Source organism: Loxodonta africana, chromosome 4, assembly GCF_030014295.1.
Source record: "Loxodonta africana isolate mLoxAfr1 chromosome 4, mLoxAfr1.hap2, whole genome shotgun sequence".
NCBI lineage: Eukaryota > Metazoa > Chordata > Mammalia > Proboscidea > Elephantidae > Loxodonta > Loxodonta africana.
The window spans coordinates 138,440,995-138,458,387 of record NC_087345.1 but is presented as its reverse complement, the minus strand read 5'-3'; the positions used below and the strand labels follow the sequence as shown (position 1 = coordinate 138,458,387).

The following is a 17,393-nucleotide window of genomic DNA, read 5'->3' as shown; positions in this document are numbered from 1 at the left end:
AGTTGGCCATATGTGGACACCTCTGCATTTCTTATTAAACAGTGTTTGTTATTGTTATGTGCTATAGAGTCAGTTCCAACTCATATGACTCTATGTATTATAGAACAAAATGCTGCCTGGTCCTGCACGATCCTCACAATCATTGCTATGTTTGAGCTCATTGTCGTACCCACTGTGTCAGTCCGTCTCATTGAGGGTCTTCCTCTTTTTTGCTGATCCTCTGCTTTACCAAGTATGATGTCCTTTTCCAGGGATTGGCCCCTCCTGATAACATGTCCAAAGTAAGCAAGATGAAATCTTGCCATCTTCAGTTTTAAGGAGCATTATGGCTGTATTTATTCCAAGACAGATCTGTCTGTTCTTCTGGCAATCCGTAGTATAGTCAATATTCTTCCCCATCACCGTAACTCAAATGTGTTGATTCTTCCTTGGACTTCCTTTTTCATTGTCCAGCTTTCACATGCATATGAGATGATTGAAAATACCACAAGTTGGGTCAGGTGTACCTGAGTCATCAAAGTGACATCTTTGCTTTTTAAGATTTTAAAGTGGTCTTTTGCAGCTGATTTGCCCAATGAAATACGTCATTTGACTTCTTTACTGCTGCTTCCATGGGCATTGATTGTTGATCCACATAAAATTAAATCCTTGACAACTTCAGGATTTTCTCTGTTTATCATGATGTTGTATTAACTCAGTGACCTTCTTGACCAGCTTCTCTCAAAACTTGGGACTAGGGAGAAAATTTTTGCTGCTAATATACAAGCATGCTTTCTGTAACTTGATAGTGAGATCTATTTAAGCCCATCATGTTTTCTTCTTTGCCTTTGTTGCTAGTAGTCTCAGAGCTATATATTGTACATTATAGTTTTCATTAGCTAGCATTTATTTATTTTGATACTTTCTCTTTCCTGTTCTCATTTTTTCTTGGTAATTTTGAGTATATGCTCTAGTAAAGTCAGACTGCCTAGATTCAACTCTCCACTATTAACTAGCTGTGTGATCTTGGCAGGTTACTTAAATCCTCTTAGTCTCAGTTTTCTCACCTATAATCTGGGAACAATAATAGGATTTACCTTATAGGGTTCTTGTGAAATGAGATAATCCTAGTAACGTAAAAAGCATTGCAAAGCTCAACAAAGATTAGCTATTACTAATATTAACTAGATTTGGTCTCGGTGTCTTTATGTTTTTATTATAATGTCCTTAGATCCACTTTAGAAAGAGCTGGTATAAATCTAACAATAAATAAATAAAACCTAATAATAAATAACATTGGTGTCTTAGTTAGCTAGTGCTGCTATAACAGAAACGCCACAAGTGGGTGGCTTTAACGCACAGAAATTTATTTTCTCAATTTAGGAGGCTAGAAGTCTGAATTCAGGGCACCGGCTTTAGGGAAAGGCTTTCTCTGGCAGCTCTGAGGGGGGAAGGTCCTTCTCTCTTCGGCTTCTGTTCCTGGATTCCACGGGAATCTTCATGTGGCGTGGCATCTGTCTGCATCCCATACCCACCTGTTTGTGCTTGCCTGCTTGCTTGCTTAATCTGCTTTTTTATCTCAAAAGAGATTGATTCAAGATATACCCTACACAAATTCTTCCTCATTAGCATAACAAAGAAACCACATTCCCACATAGGATTATAACCACAGGTATTCATTGTGTTGGGTCCATTCCACCTGTATAGGGGTTAGGATTTACCGCTATACTCTGATGCATATTTTTGGAGGACACACTTCATAAGTTGGGTTCTGAGAAACTGTTACTCAAACTTTAAGATTTAGGCCCTTGGCAATTGGGAAAACAGAAATGAGATAGTGCTCTATAGTTGGTATATAATAAGCTATTTATTAAGCACTTATTATATACCAACTACAGAGCAATACCTCATTTAATTTAGTAAAACCTGTAAAATAGGTTTCAGTAGTCTCATTTTTAAATATGAAAACCAAGGCTCAGAAAGGTTTTATCCAAAAAGGCATAAAATAGAAGCAATCAAACATTCTGACTATTGCTAAATTCAAAGAAGCAAAATCTGACCAAAGCAAGAACTGGTTCCTTGATCTTTTCCCATCTTTCAAAGATGTCAGAACCGAGTTCAAATAGCCTGAATGTTTATTACTTCTGAAAAAAAAATTATTGCCCTCTTCATGCCAGGCAAGCTGCTAAGCACTTTATATTGTTTTAATCCTTACAGCAATGTTGAAAGATTAGGTAAAACCATCAGGATTATGTTTGTCTGTGACAGAAAGCCCAAATAACATGGGTTAAAGTAGACAGAAGTTTATTTCCCCCATATAAACAAAATCTGAAGACAAGCTGTCCAAAGCTGGTACACAGTTTTACCATCATCAGTGATCTAGCTTCCTTCAATCTTTTTGCCCTGTCACATTCAATGTATCACTTCTCCAGATGGCTCAAGATAGCTGTTTGCATTCCAGCCATCATGTCCACAGTCACCAGGAAGAAGGGCAGGACAAAAATAGATATGCCCCGGCTTTTTAAGACACTTCTTGGAAGTCACCAATGCCACTTTCCCTTATACCTAATCAGTCAGAACTTAGTAATAGCTGATTATGTGGTAGAGGGAGCGAGAATTTAAACGAAAGTTTCAGAAGGATTTTTTTAAATGAATTAGAATGGACTCAAAGTTATCATAAGAATGTCACTCACTCTATGGCAATCTGATGTGTTTTCTTGGGTGAGTTAGATAGGACTGAAGTTATGTGAGCTCTGCCATGTATAATCCACAGCACATCTTTTTTATGCTCTAACCTATAGTCTGAATATACCAACAGTAGTATATCAAGCATGTGAATTTCATCCAACATGTGTGGAGGTGGAAAAACAGAGTGATAACTAGGCACTATGCTCTTCTGCCACCTACTCCTCCCTTTTGTCATGTGAAACTTTTCCTGCAAGTTGAAGGAGATGCTTCCAAGCTGTTCCTGTCACTCAAGTTAACCCCCAATCCCCAAGAACTAGGATGGAAACCAGCTTGTTTTAAGATGAGAAAATATGTTTTACTGACAAATGTATATGCTGGTAGCCAACAGTCTCCTAGGGAGATAAAGGACAAGAAACATATGGTATCTTCAAAGATGAAAACTGCCTCTTTGGGCTTAATCCAAAGTAGCCTATCCAGTTGGACAAAAAGTGGGAGAGACCATTGTGGAGTAAAGCACTGACATCTCGTCAAACAGCTGGAAAAGCTCTAGACCCACTTCTGAATATTTCTGAATCAAGAAAAGCTGGTTTTTGGAACGACAGAACTTCTTCCTGTGTTCTTTCAATCTTTGGTGTTTCATATAAACTACCTTCCGGTGGGGTATTTTTTACCCTCCTCTGGTGCCAGGTGGACAATAAACTCAGATTGTCTTCGACCCAACTCCAGCCTTTCTTTTTCTGATTGCTGTCATTATCTTCTTCCTGTTTGCTAACCTTGAAAAGTCGCTTCTTTTTTGTCCGGTCTTTGATGCAGGAGACTTTTAAGAGGTTGGTGCTCAGTCTGCTCAGTGTTGAAGTCAGGCCAGGCTTGGACTTAGTATTTACGCTCATTCTTTTCAGGACAATATTGGCCAAAGACTGGATAGGTTCCGAAGGATCATTCCTCACACTTAGAAGAGCTGAAACCAGAAAGGAGGTCAGGTCAGACTCTGATTTCCCAAGGACTCTCTACCCAAACCCATTATTTTCTACCTCGTATGCCAGATCGTTATTGCATAACTTAATATAGAATGATTTTTATCATCGTAATAGTAATACTTGTTACAGAAAAAAATTAAAATATCAATTAAAAAAGAAAGAAAGAAAAATCACTCACAATCCCACCCCCAAAGATAACACTGTTAACATTTTGGTGTCTATCCTTGCAGTATTAAAAAACAAAAAACAAACCTAGTATGGACACAATTTTTTTTTTACAAAAATAGAACTAAGATTTTTTCTTCCCATAAAATATTCCTCTATACAACCTAATATCCTACCGCATGATTCTATCATCATTTCTTTTGATGAATCCTCTTCCTGTTACCATTGCTTTCTTGTCAATTCCAACTCATAGCGTCCCTATAGGACAGAGTAGAACTGCCCCATAGGGTTTCCAAGGCTGTAAATCTTTATGGAAGCAGACTGCCACATCTTTCTCCCACAGAGTGGCTGCTGGGTTCAAACTGCCAATCTTTTGGTTAGCAGCCAAGCGTTTAAGCACTGCGCCACCAGGGCTCCTTGATGAACCCCCTACTAGTGAGTAATCTGGTTATTTACAATTTTTCACTGTTATAAACAATAATTATTAATTCAGTCAACAATTATTTATTGAGCACTTTCGATCATCAGGTTCTGTGTTAGGTACTGGAGATAAGAGTGGTGAACAAGAAAGATAATTCCCACCCTCAAGGAGTTAACATTCTCTGAGGGAAAGACAAAAGAAACAAGTGAACACATATTAAGTGCTAAAATCAAAATGTAACAGAATGATGAAAATTACTGGGAAGGACTGCTTTATTTTTTTTTCCAGGTTTTTGTGTTTTTTTTTTGGCTTTAGATGAAAGTTTACCGAACTAGTTTCTCATCAGTTAGTACACACATTGTTCTATGACATTGGTTAACAATCCCATGAAATGTCAACACTCTCCCTTCTCAACCCTGAGTTCCCTATTACCAGCTTTCCTGTTCCCTCCTACCTTCCAGTCCCTGCCCCAGGGCTAGTATGCCCCTTTAGTCTTGTTTTGTTCCATGGCCCTGTTCAATCTTTGGCTGGAGGGTGAACCTCAGGAGTGACCTCATTACTAAAATGAAAGGGTGTCTAGGGGCCATACTGTCAGGTTTTCTCTAGTCTCTGTCAGGGCAGCAAGTCTGGTCTTTTTGAGTTAGAATTTTGTTCTGCATTTTTCTCTAGCTCTGTCGGGGACCCTCTTTTGTGATCGTGCCAGAGCAGTCAGTGGCGGTAGCAAAGCACCATCTCATTGTTCTGGGCTCGGTCTGGTGAAGGCTGTGGTAGATGTGGTCCATTAGTCCCTTGGACTAATCTTTCCTTTGTATCTTTAGTTTTCTTGATTCTTCTTGCTCCCGCAGGGGTGAGACCAGTGGAATATCCTAAATGGCCGCTCACAGGCTTTTAAGACCCCAGACGCTATTCACCAAAGTAGAATATAGAACATATTCTTTATTAACTTTGTTATGCCAGTTGAGCTAGATAGTCCCCAAGATCATGGTTCCCACAGCCCAGGAAAGGACTGCTTTAGATAGGTCAGTCAGGGAATGCCTCTCTGAGGTGGTAACATTTGAGCTAAGATCCAAAAGACAAGACCAGCCTAAGAGCCAGCCATGTGAAGAATGAGGGCAGAAGCATTCCTGATGATGTGTGACTGCTGCTTCTAATGAGGGGGGAAATGGCATGGGCAAAGGTTGATGGTTAAGCACTCAGCTGCTAACTGAAAGGTCAGCAGTTCAAACCCACCAATGGCTCCGCTCAAGAAAAGACCTGGTGATCTGCTCCTGTAAAGATTACGGCGTAGGAAACCCTATGGAGCAGTTCTATTCTATCCTATAGGGTCGCCATGAGTCGGAATCAACTCAATGGCACGCAACAACAAGGTAGAAGAGGTAGTCTGAAACCAGATTATGCAGGGCCCTGGGGACGAGGGTAAGGGACCAGACTTATTCCTAAAAGCAGAGAGAAGCTATTGAAGGATTTTAAGCAAGGGAGTCTCATGGTCCAAGTTCATGTTTTAAAGAGAATTTGGCTGCCATGTGAATACAGAGGATAAAGAGTGGATATAGGGAGAAGAGGATTTTTAAAGAGGTCTAGTTTTTTTAGTTAGGGAATAACTAGTATGGATTACATCTCAACATAAAAAAAAAATCCTTAAAACTGAAACAGTAAGCAACATCATGATAAACAGAAAAGACTGAAGTTGTCAAGGATTTCATTTTCCTTGGATCCACAATCAACGCCCATGGAAGCAGCAGTCAAGAAATTAGATGATGCATTGCATTGGGCACATCTGCTGTACAAGATCTCTTTAAAGCATTAAAAACCAAAAATGTCACTCTAAGGACTAAGATATGCCTGACCAAGCCATGGTGCTTTCAGTTGCCTCATATGCATGTGAAAGCTGGACAGTGAATAAAGAAGACTGAAGAAGAATTCATACCTTTGAATTATGATGTTGGGGAAGAATACTGAATATGCCACGGACTGCCAGAAGAACGAACAAATCTGTCTTGGAAGAAGTACGGCCAGAATGCTCATTAGAAGCAAGGATGGTGAAACTTTATCTTATATACTTTGAACATGTTACCAGGAGGGACCAGTCCCTGGAGAAGGACATCATGCTTGGTAAAACGGAGAGTCAGCGAAAAAGAGGAAGACCCTCAATGAGATGGACTGATACAGTGGCTGCAACAGTTGGTTCAAACATAGCAACGATTCTGAGGATGGCTCAGGACTGGGCAGTGTTTCTTTCTGTTGTACGTATGGTTGCTATAAGTTGGAACTGACTGGATAGCACCTAACAACAACAACAGTTAGGGAGTGGAGCCCTGGTGGTGCAGTGGTTAAGAGCTCGACTCCTAACCAAAAAGGCTGGCAGTTTGAATCCACCAGCCGCTCCTTGGAAACCCTATGGGGGCAGTTCTACTCTGTCCTATAGGGTCGTTATGAATTGGAATCAACTCAATGGCAGCGGGTCTTTTGGTTTAGATATAGGTCTAAATGTAACTAGAATCACAATCCTTGGGAAAAATTTCATCCTGTCGAGGTGAGTTAGGTGCATTCCTTCCTGGAGGCAGGGTAGGACAAGGAAGGCAAGGCGAATTCTCTGGTAGGCTGAGGAGTCTAGCATTTCTACTCTGGATAAACTTTCCCTGAAACTCCAGATGGGGGACAGTTGGGGGTGAGGGACTACTACACACTAGATACCTCAATTGTCGAAATAAGGGGAAGGCAATAGAGATACAAATGTCAGGGTCAGAACTGAAGCCAGTGTTAGAGCCCTAAGGGGACAGATATCGCTACCTATGTTATTAGTGTTCTAGCGGTTGCGTGGAGTCCCTGGGTGGTGCAAATGGTTAATGTGCTCGACTGCTAACCCAAAGGCTGGAAGTTCAAGTCCATCCAGAGGTGCCTGGGAAGAAAGGCTGGCAATCTCCTTTTGAAAAATCAGCCATCGAAAATGCTACAGAGCACAGTTCTACTCTGACACATATGGGGTCACCATGAGTCATAGTCAACTTGATGGGAACCACTAGCATGGCTACTCTCTGAGAAGACCTAACAAACTCATTTCCCCTTGACTGTAAGTGTATTCCCTACCCACCACTATCACTACCATCCCCTGCCCCAGCCCAGAAGCCTGAATCAACTCAACAAAAATGTATCATGGAACATCTTTGTAGCGAGCAAAGCTCAGTGCTGTATGTGCATTTTTATTTAATACTTAAAACAACTTTTAAGATAAGCACTATCATGCCCATGTACAGATGAAAAAAAATGAGGCACAGAAATTAAGTGACTTGCCCAAGGTCACATGGATCCGAAACTCTGGTTTGGCTGATGGTGGAGCCCATGTTTTACACTACACAACTGACTTTGGGGAAAGAAAGGACCCTTAAAAATCATTTAGTTCAACATCTTTATTCTCTAGATAAAGAATTGTGAACCGTAAAGGAAATAAGGACTTACCCATCTCCAGTTTTCTGTGAGGAATTTCTTCTAAAGTATTATTCTACCATTACCTCAAAAGCATTCTATGTCATTCCATTAAAATTGCTGCAACTGAATTAGCAAATAGTAAACTGTTGCTCCTGAGGGAAATACGGGGTTAGATTCCTGCGAGCCTCTGGTCACATTTTCATCAACCAATACATAATCTTGTGTTACTTGTGTTTCCATTCAAAGACAGCTTAAAAACCAAACCCATTGCCATCAAGTTGATTCCAACTCATAGTAACCTTATAGAACAGAGAGGAACTGCCCCATAGGATTTCCAGGGAGCAGCTGAGCTCTTAATGACTGTCCCATCAAAGAAAACTTACTTAATATATATTGTTGGTTCATGACGGTGAACTCACTGCCAACAGCGCTGTAACTCATGCCTGAACGACGTTTATCTCCTAAGTGTGTTTTCTCCACAAGGCACAGCACAGCTTTCTTGCACATAGGAATACTAGACAGCACTTCCGCACTACACCCAGGGCCATTTTAAACAGCAAAATAACCAAAAGAAAAGCACAAAAATGCAAAACACGTTGAACAAAAGAACACTTGTTTGCAGTATGAGAGGTGAAACAAGAAGGCAGCGTCACCTTATTCAGCCTCAGCTGGGAATGTGCAGATCAGGTGACCCAGATTTTTCACCGATCCTCACATGTCCGGAAATGACTGCAGAAGTGCTGTGAGTATTGACGTCAGGGTTACAAATAAACTTCAACAAGTAGGCAACTTCGCAAAGATGGAATTGTGAGCAATGAGGATTGACTGCGTTCTACTGATTCCTTGCCTTTGCTCACTATTAATTTGTTTATTGATTATTGAAAACCTACTATGTGCCAAGCACTCTTCTAAGCACTGGGAAACACAACTGCACATTCTATGTAAAACAGATGTGGCTGTTCTACCACTAGGGGTAACAAAGGGTTTTGAAAGGTGAGGTCTAATTTCTCTTCTAATTTACATTGGAAATATTAGCTCCTCTTTCTCCACACTTACAAATTCCCTATTCCTTGCCTATTGCTCAGGACTTTGGTAAGACTAAAGAATAAGTGTAGGGAGCATGGGTTAGCAGAAAGGGCCCTGAGTTGGAAGTGGGCAGGGGAGGAGGGGAGAGGTGCAAGACTGTGGGAGGCTAAGTGGAATTTTACCCTTATCTGTAATGTGTCTATTTTTAGGCAAAGAGATTATATTCATATATTTCTTCTGTAAATATAAATTAACTTTTGAAATGATTTAATATAATAAGAACAAAAAGCTACACATTCTTTGGGAGCAAGGGCTGAGTCTGTTTTGAACACCATTGCAGCATCAGCACCTATCCAAAAAAACAAAAACCAAACCCATTGCCATCAAGTTGATTCCGACTCATAGCAACCCTATAGCACATCATTGATGTTCAGTGACTGGAAGGATATAACCCAAAAATGCTAGCTGTGTTTTTATCTAACTAGTAGGACAACAGATAATGTGTTTCCTGCCTCCAAAAACTGTTGAGCCCTGGTGGCGCAGTGGTTAGGAGCTAACTGCTAACCAAAAGGTTGGCAGTTTGAATCCACCAGCTGTTTCTCAGAAACTCTATGGGGCAGTTCTTCTCTGTCCTATAGGGCCACTATGAGTCGGAATTGACTTGAAGGCAACAGGTTTGGTTTTTTTGTTTTGTTTTAAACCCATTGAAAAACTAGTTGCCATCGAGTCAATTCAGACTCATCGCGACCCAGTAGGACAGAGCAGAACTGCCTCATAGTGTTTCCAAAGCTGTAATCTTTACAGAAGTGGAATGCCATATCTTTCTCCCATGGAGTAGCTGGTCGGTTCCAACCGCTCCAACCGCTGACCTTTCAGTTAGCAGCCAGGCACTTAACCACTGCACCACTAGGGCTCCTTCCACCTACATTTCTCTGTTTTCTACTTTTATATATTGTATTTGTAATAGGAAAAATAATCTTTAAAATAATGAAATATTTCCCTAGGGAATTTCCCCATTGTCCTTTCTACCTTGCCCCGCCCCCTTGCATAACCAGAACCCAGTTCCAAGGCCCCGACTCACCGTTCCGTAACGTTGCCACATCATCCTTATGCAGGTTACTCATGTTTAGCCTCTTAGTTATTAATCCTAAAAACAGGACAGATGTAAAGACCTTCCAGAATTTCTGGACCTTTGACCTATCCCCTTTCCCCAGACCAGTTGTGAACAAGGAAATTTGGAAACCAGTTCTAACAAGGAACGTATTTCAGAGATGCCTTGTAGCCTAGAGGTCATTGTCTTAGTAAAAGAATAACACTCAGAGCAGCTGTGACCCAGAGAAGTATTGTCAGTAGGTGACAAGTAGAACATGAGCGCAGGATGTTAAGCCTCATGAGCTTCCTCTACCAACAGAGAGACAGACAAAGGGCATGAGGCCACTGATGTGCAAAATGAAATGCGCATTGCCAACGAACAGAAAAATTCCCAGCCTCACTGTTGATAAAAATATTATTTGTCAAAACAAATCAAGACATTATTTTTCATCTATCAAATTGGTAATGACTTTCAAAATATCACCCAGGGTTGGCAAATGTCTGGAGAAATGGATACTTGCATTAGAAATTGAGTAGAAAATGGTTTAATGCTTTTAAAAGGCAGTCTGACAATAAGCAGCAAAATCCTTAAAATTCTGCATATATTTGGACCCAGCCATTCTACCTGTAGAAATTTATGTTAACAAAATAATGACGATGGTCTGCAGACATTTAACCAACCAGTCCCTGCTTATAAAAACAAAAAATGACAGTCTCCGTGGTTAAAAATATGGAATGATTAAACAAATTGTGTTTTATACATCCATTCATACACTGGAATTAATATTATGTGGTCACTAAAAATAATGTTGAAGAATCCATAATGATACGTATTTGTGATACAGCAAGGAAAAAACAACATCTCAAACTTTGCCGTTTTTAATTGTGTGTGTGCGTATGTGTAGTGTATTCTTAGGAAAAAGACTCCAGAATGTTAAAAAAAAAAAATTTAGCAGTGGCTAATGGTGGGATTTCTGATTTTTTTTTCTTATTTTTGCCAATCTGAATTTTTCAGATTTTCTAACATTAACACATACTACTATTGTAGTTCAAAACAAAAATACTTTGGCAAATCCACAGGGTTCCAGTGGAAGCAATGGTTTGTTTGTTTTGCCGTTTCAAATGTGTGTGTTTCTATTGCACAAAGCAGAGCCCAGACATCGTGGGTGGGCTCACAGGGAGCTGGAGCAAAGGAGCACAGCCTATTCCTCCCATCCACCCCTACCCCACCCCCAAACTCTAAAGCAGATTTGGAGTTGAGGCCTGGTCACAGGACAGCCTCTCTAACCAAGTCAAAGGTAAGACAGGAGGTGAACTGCTCCATCTTACCAGGGGTCTGGCTTAGCCCTATAGCTGAAGTTCACCAAGGGCTCTCCTGCTGAAGAGAGGAGAAGAATCGCCAGGAGGAACCATCTTACCTATGACTGTGACTGCACTTGCCCTTAGGAAGGGCTGAGAGCTCTTCAGGAAGATGAAGTTCTGGGTCAGTAACTCCCCTATGAGCTGTTTTTTGCCTGTGCCCACCTGTGGAGCCAAAGAGGGGTGGTGCTGACCAGGAGAGGTGGGCTGCTGGGGCTGTATTCAAGGCCTTGTTATAGCCATGCCCTCTAACCCTGTCCACAGCAGCCTCATTCTGTCTCCAGCCAGCTTAAACTGCTTGAAACTAGACTCAGACACCCTCACCCTTACCCCAACCCCAGCAACAGCACAGACTGAGTAGGAAGTTCATAAAGAGATTTTTACTATTTGGTACCAACACAATAAAGGAGAAAGCAACTGACTTGGAGCCAGGAGACCCAGGTTTCATTACTGGCCCTGAGATTTAGTGGCTTCAGTTTTCTCATTTTCAATAAAGCCTGCCCAACCTCCCTCACATACTTGTAAGGCTGTAATGGGGTAACAGATACAAAAGTGCTCTGTAAACTGTAAAGCACTCTCCCTGTGTAAGGGATTCATAATATTAAGTCACTTGCAACGATTTAACTGGTCCATCTACTGAGATTCCTAACATGTAGTTTATTCCTGACCTCTGAAGTTAGGATGTACCAAAACTTGAATCAAAAAAAAAATTTTGCCTTCTTGTCAATTCTGACTCATAGCAACCCTACAGGATAGAGAAGAACTGCCTCATAGGGTTTCCAAGGCTGTAATCTTTATAGAAGCAGACTGCCACATCTTTCTCCCATGGAGCAGCTGGTGGGTTCAAACTGCCAACCTTTCAGTTAGCAGCCGAGTGTATAACCACTGCACCATCAGGGTTCCTAAACTCCTAAATTCCCAGTGGAATTCCAGAACTCATGTTAGTTCCTAACCTACTTGCTTAGCCCTTACGTTTTTACTTTTCAACAAGGATTCCTGATTTCTGGCCTGTCCTTCACTTCATAGGAGTCTGGGGCCCTTAACACCAAGACTACTGACCTCAAGTCCTGATGACCCTTGCTTACATCTCTTCCTACCAGCTCCAACCAGAAGATCTCTGCCCTATTGCATCCACTAGCCTGGCATGGCCTCTCTACTCTGAAGGCAGAGATTGGGATCCTAGGAGGATCTAATATGGAGAACCGGAGACTGGCATCCCAAATGTGAGTTCTCAGAGTTTGCTAATAATAATGAATGAGAACTGAGGAACTGAAGGAAGTATCTTCTATCAGCCTTCCCCTCCTTGCCCACTTAGCCTGCAGTTGAGACCCCAGCATGAATATTGTGACCTAGCTCCCCCAGAGCCATTCACTCACCAGGTACTTGCATGTTTCTTCTAATACCTGGATGTGGTCACTGAGGGTGGTATGCCGGAACATCTGTGTGAGTGACGACCAGCCAATCACGTTAGTCCACTCAGTCAGGGCCCCTCCACAGGCCTATGGGATGGAGAGAAGGTGATCCCCAAAACCTCACTCCTGTAACTGCAGAACCAGGCCAGGAGACTAAGTTGGGGACCACAAAGCTAGCTCCCAATGGGCTTGGTTGGAGTTTAGGATTGGGATGAGATGAAACATGAGATCATATATGGCAAGGGATATATATGAAAGCATTGAAGAGTTTAAAAGAACTCAGAGCCAGCCCAGAGGATGGTGCTAAAGAGGTGGGTATAGAATGCACAGCCAAGCCTGGGATCATGGAAAGAGAGGCAAAGGGAAGGGATGGGTCAGTCCTGAGGTTGGAGGACAGAGATCTCCAGCACCTTGATGACCTCTGCATTGTTGTCCTGAATGCTGAGCAGCAGTGGGACTAGAAAAGTGAAGATCTCTTTTCGGATCAAGGGTCCAGGCTTGAATTTGTCAACTCGATGTAGCATGTGACCCAAGGCAGAGGTGGCTGAGATCCTCACCTGATCCCTCTCCTGCCATAGAAAGCGAGGTAGAGATGGGGAGGCTGTGGTTTCCCTCTGACTCTGCCTGGCCTGGCCTCCCTCTTCCCACATCTCGTTCTCATGCCCAAAGTATATTGATTGTATTTTGTTTATATAATGTAAATACAATTTGTGCATCTGACTAATTCTCTCTAGACCCCTACAGGCACCTATAAAAGCTAGTAAGTCAGCTCATTAAGGCCCAGTGCTAGTAAAGCCAAGATCATGGTTTCAGTTCTGCCATGGGCTGTATCCACAGTTTGTAAATTTATTCCTGTCTCAGGATTTAGTTCAAGAATGTCAATTCACTTGGGAAAAACCAATCAACTGTTAGCATCAAGAGGACATAGATGTTGGAATTATCTGATAAAGATTTTAAAGCAGTTATTACACAAAATGATCCAACAAGCAAAGGTGAACAGTCTTGAAATGGGTAAAAGAATAACTCCAGCAAAGAAATAAAAGATACAGAGAACTGGAAAATTTTAGAACTGAGAAATACAAAATTCACTAGGCTCAGTCACAGAATAGAGATGTTAGAGCAAAGAGTCAATGAACTTGATGATGCCAAAATAAAACCCCACTGCCGTCCGGTCTGTTCCGACTCATGACAGCCCTATGTGCTAACAGAGGAGACCTGCTCTGCAGGATTTTCTCGGCTACAGTCTTTACAGAAGCAGATCACTAGGACTTTCTTCTGTGGTGCCACTGGGTGGGTTCAGACTGCCAAGCTTTCAGTCAGTGGTTGACTGCAAACCCTTTGCACCGCCCAGGGTCCTCTGCACTGGAAGATAGATCAGTAAAAATTATCCAGTCTGAACAACAGAGAGAAAAATGATTGAAAATGAACGGAGCCTCAGGACCTATGGGATAATAACAAAAGGTCTAATATTTGTGTCACCAGCAGAGTCTAAGAAGGAGAGGAGAGGAGAGGAGAGGAAAAAGAGTGTGATGCTAAAAAAAATATTTGAAGAAATAATGGCTAAAAACTTGCAAAGTTTGGTGAAAGAAATAAATTTAGAAATTCAGGAAGCTCAGCAAACCGTAAACAGGCACCCAAAGAAATTCATGCTCAGATAACATAAACTGCTGAAAACTAAAGGCAAGTATAAAGCAAAACAAAGACATTTTCAGACAAAAATCCTCACTGAAGGAACCACTAATAGAAGAAAAAAAACAAAAAAAGACTCTAAAAGGGAGGAGAGAGCTACAAAAAGGAAAGGTGAGAAAAGATACTTCTAAATCAATGGGTAAATCTGAATAAATATTGACTGCATAAAATAATAATGGTGCTAAAGAGGTGGGTATAGAACGCACAGCCAAGCCTGGGATTGTGAAAAGAGAGGCAAAGGGGAGGGATGGGTCAGTCCTGAGGTTGGAGGACAGAGATCTCCAGCACCTTGATGACCTCTGCGTTGTTGTCCTGAATGCTGAGCAGCAGTGGGACTAGAAAAGTGAAGATCTCTTTTCGGATCAAGGGTCCAGGCTTGAATTTGTCAACTCGGTGTAGTCATCAACAGTAATGATGATGATATAAGGGCTAAATTTGGGGATTTAAAAATACTAGACGATATTGATATATAATATGTGAGGGTGTGATCAGATTTAAAAGCATTTTAAGGTCCTTGTTTGGATGGAGGGTTGAATTTTAAAAGATACTGAAAGACAGATGAATTAGACATTGGCCCTGGCATCCTGCTCACAAAGGAGATTGGAAAAGTTATAAATGCTAGGACAGGAATAACAACATAATGCGTCTTGGTGGTGTCAAGACCCTTCCAGTTCTAAAATTCCGTGATCTGTGAGGAGGATGAGGCCTGGATTGGTATTCTGGGAAGTTCAAATTTCTGAACCGTTGCATTCTTGCCACGAGGATCCTAGCATTCTAAGGCCCTTGGATTGTTTGGGAGGAGGGTAGAATCATTAGTTCTCCCTGGCCGCCTTCACTCCATGAGTGGGATCTGCAGAAGATCCTTGGAGTCAGAATTAATTCCATATCAGTATGTCATCTTTTTTTTTGAGTGGCCCCTTCAGGGGACTTCTAGTGATGGAGTAGGAAAACGAGTGTGTGGTACATACGTATGTAAGTAGGAATACATTTGAGACATGTCCCCTGCACTGCTTCAAAAAGCCAAATCTCCCTTTTTCTGCCCCTCGGTTTCTTCAGCCTCTAACCACAGTCCCTTGGTCCTACCCGAGTAGCCTTCTAGGATATCAGCTTCTAGGTTAATCTTCAGCCCCAGCCCATACTGTTCCCACCTGATCCCAGGGACTCAAGTCCATACATCATTGATGAGTGGACGCAGTTGCTTGGAGATGGAGCAAAAGACCACCTTGGTGTCCTCTCCCTGTCCATGGTAGATGATGTTTCGCAGACTCTTCACTGCCTGCACTGTCACTCGCACCTCATCCTTCAGGAATCTTCTCAAGAATGGAACCAGGCTTTTAAGTGTCTCTGACTATTGGGAAAAAGGTAGAGATCACTTACCACCTGGGGATCACTCAACACCCTGGGAAGAGGACTCGGAGAAAAATGGTTGGTGCCTGAGAGAAACAGAACATGGGGAATCTGAGGGCTGGACATGCTGAGGGAGTGGAAGGCTAGCTGGTGTTCAGGGGGTTGGAGAGGCTTGAGGACAAGTCTGTAAAGGCTGACAAACTGAATGTTGGATGCAGAGTTGGAAGCTAAGCAAAGGCGTGGATGACTAAGAGACCCAAGCGAGGTAAATTAAATGCTTCAGGGACCAACACTTGATTCCCACTTGGTCCTCACCTTCCTTCTCTTCCCTCCCCACTCTTACTTGTCCTGGGTGCAGGGCCAAGTTACTGATTCCTCGGAGCCCAACTTCCTTCATAATCAGGTTTGGCTCCTTGAGCCACTTGATTAGATTGCCCAGAAAGTCATGCCCCAGGGTCTGAGCCACTGATCGGTGCCAGAGGAGCTGTGGGGATGAAGGAGAAAAGGTCATGGTACCCAGTACTCCCCACAGCCCTCCCTCAGGTAAGGACTGTATCCAGTTGAGAGCAGTGGCAGGTCTGTGCCCATGGGATGGAGACTGTGGGTAAGGGGTTGGGTGATAATGCTGATAAGGCTTGAATTTTGAGCCAGATGCTGGGATACAAGCTAAGCCCTGCCCCAGCTTCCTCCCCTGCCCCAAATTTAATCAGGCCCCTGGAGTGCCAAGGAAGGGATCTCCATTTCAGATGGCTTAATTCTATTCTATTGCTGTTATGTAATTCATCCGCTGCAGGAAATGAATGGCTAGAGCTGTTGACCTTTCTTCAGGCTTTCACCTGCACATAGAAGGTCCTGGCCAGCATTTTCCGACGATCATCCAAGCTGTAGAGAAGGTTCCTGACATGGTTCAGGAATCGGTGCAGAATGTAGGGTTCACAGTTCAGCACAATGCCACTGCGATGGGACACAGGAGGCCAGGGGTTTCTGGGTAGAAGTGGCAAGGGACTAGAGTACATAGAACAGGGAAGACATGAAGGCTGAGGAATCAGGAGACCAGAGGACTGGGAGATGGGAAAGGAAAGTTAAAGGCTGCTATATTTGAGTGTTAGGACCGGGCAGATTGAGGTCAGGGGGGTAGAGTGATGCCAGGAGTCCTGGGGAAACAGTCCTACCTTGCCAGGTCCATGATACCTATGTGGTAAAATTTGGGGGACGACAGAAGGTCCCAACAGCGATGCTGACTTGCATAGACCACCACTTTCTCATATGCAGCAGCTAGAAATACCAACTTCACTGCCTCCAGGGCACAACTGAAATCCACCACCATTGGATTTGTGAAAAGAAAGGGACAGAAGGATGGACAAGGCGTTATGCTCTGATTTGCACCCATGGGCTGGCAACCAGGAGACAACTCTGTATTAGCTACGTTCTCCTTTCCTTCTGATAAAAGTTTAGGGCTCTTTGGAACCCTTCAATTACACATCCACTCGCCCTTCAGCCCTGGCCCCAACCCAACCACAGAGTCCTGTGGAAGGAACTGTAAAGATATTCTAGTGCTGTGGTTTTCAGATTCTGCTTCCGGGCATATAGGAGGAGGGTGAAGATCTCTCTTCCCTACACCCGCCACTGATGAGAATATCTCTGCATTACTCATTTTATTTCATTTTCCATTTTCATATAAGATTTCATTTGAATAAAATGTTCTGAAGTTAAAAAAAAAAGGGGGGGCAGGACAACCACTTGTTTAAGAATCCAACCCCCTTAATAAGCAGTTATCAAAGCCCCCTCCCTTTTTTTTTTTTTTTAACAGAT

At 42.4% G+C, this 17,393-nt stretch overlaps 2 protein-coding genes across 2 annotated transcripts; both read right to left on the bottom strand.

The window, feature by feature from the left end:
• Positions 1-1,772: 1,772 nt before the first annotated feature.
• On the bottom strand, positions 1,773-12,956 carry LOC135231256 (uncharacterized). Its single transcript, XM_064284743.1, has 4 exons — positions 12,510-12,956; positions 11,193-11,298; positions 9,764-9,829; positions 1,773-3,625 (listed from the first exon to the last, which is right to left on the bottom strand). The coding sequence occupies exons 1-4, from the start codon at positions 12,570-12,572 to the stop codon at positions 3,195-3,197; spliced, it is 666 nt and encodes a 221-aa protein (XP_064140813.1). The 5' UTR covers positions 12,573-12,956; the 3' UTR covers positions 1,773-3,194.
• On the bottom strand, positions 12,920-17,231 carry LOC111750862 (uncharacterized). The gene is made up of 4 exons (XM_023549018.2): positions 16,418-17,231; positions 15,925-16,065; positions 15,409-15,582; positions 12,920-13,114 (listed from the first exon to the last, which is right to left on the bottom strand). Exons 1-4 carry the CDS (start codon positions 16,595-16,597, stop codon positions 12,920-12,922), a joined length of 690 nt encoding a protein of 229 aa, XP_023404786.1. The 5' UTR covers positions 16,598-17,231.
• Positions 17,232-17,393: the final 162 nt, after the last annotated feature.

Coding starts and splice junctions, on each gene's coding strand:
- LOC111750862 (XM_023549018.2), bottom strand. CDS start 16,597: ATGTACTCTAGTCCCTTGCCACTTCTACCCAGAAACCCCTGGCCTCCT. Junction 16,066..16,417: donor CCAGGACCTTCTATGTGCAG/GTGAAAGCCTGA, acceptor TCATCCCCACAG/CTCCTCTGGCACCGATCAGT. Junction 13,115..15,408: donor TGCGTCCACTCATCAATGAT/GTATGGACTTGA, acceptor TTTCTATGGCAG/GAGAGGGATCAGGTGAGGAT.
- LOC135231256 (XM_064284743.1), bottom strand. CDS start 12,572: ATGTTCCGGCATACCACCCTCAGTGACCACATCCAGGTATTAGAAGAA. Junction 11,299..12,509: donor AAGAAACATGCAAGTACCTG/GTGAGTGAATGG, acceptor TTGGCTCCACAG/GTGGGCACAGGCAAAAAACA. Junction 9,830..11,192: donor AAGTGCAGTCACAGTCATAG/GTAAGATGGTTC, acceptor TCCTGTTTTTAG/GATTAATAACTAAGAGGCTA.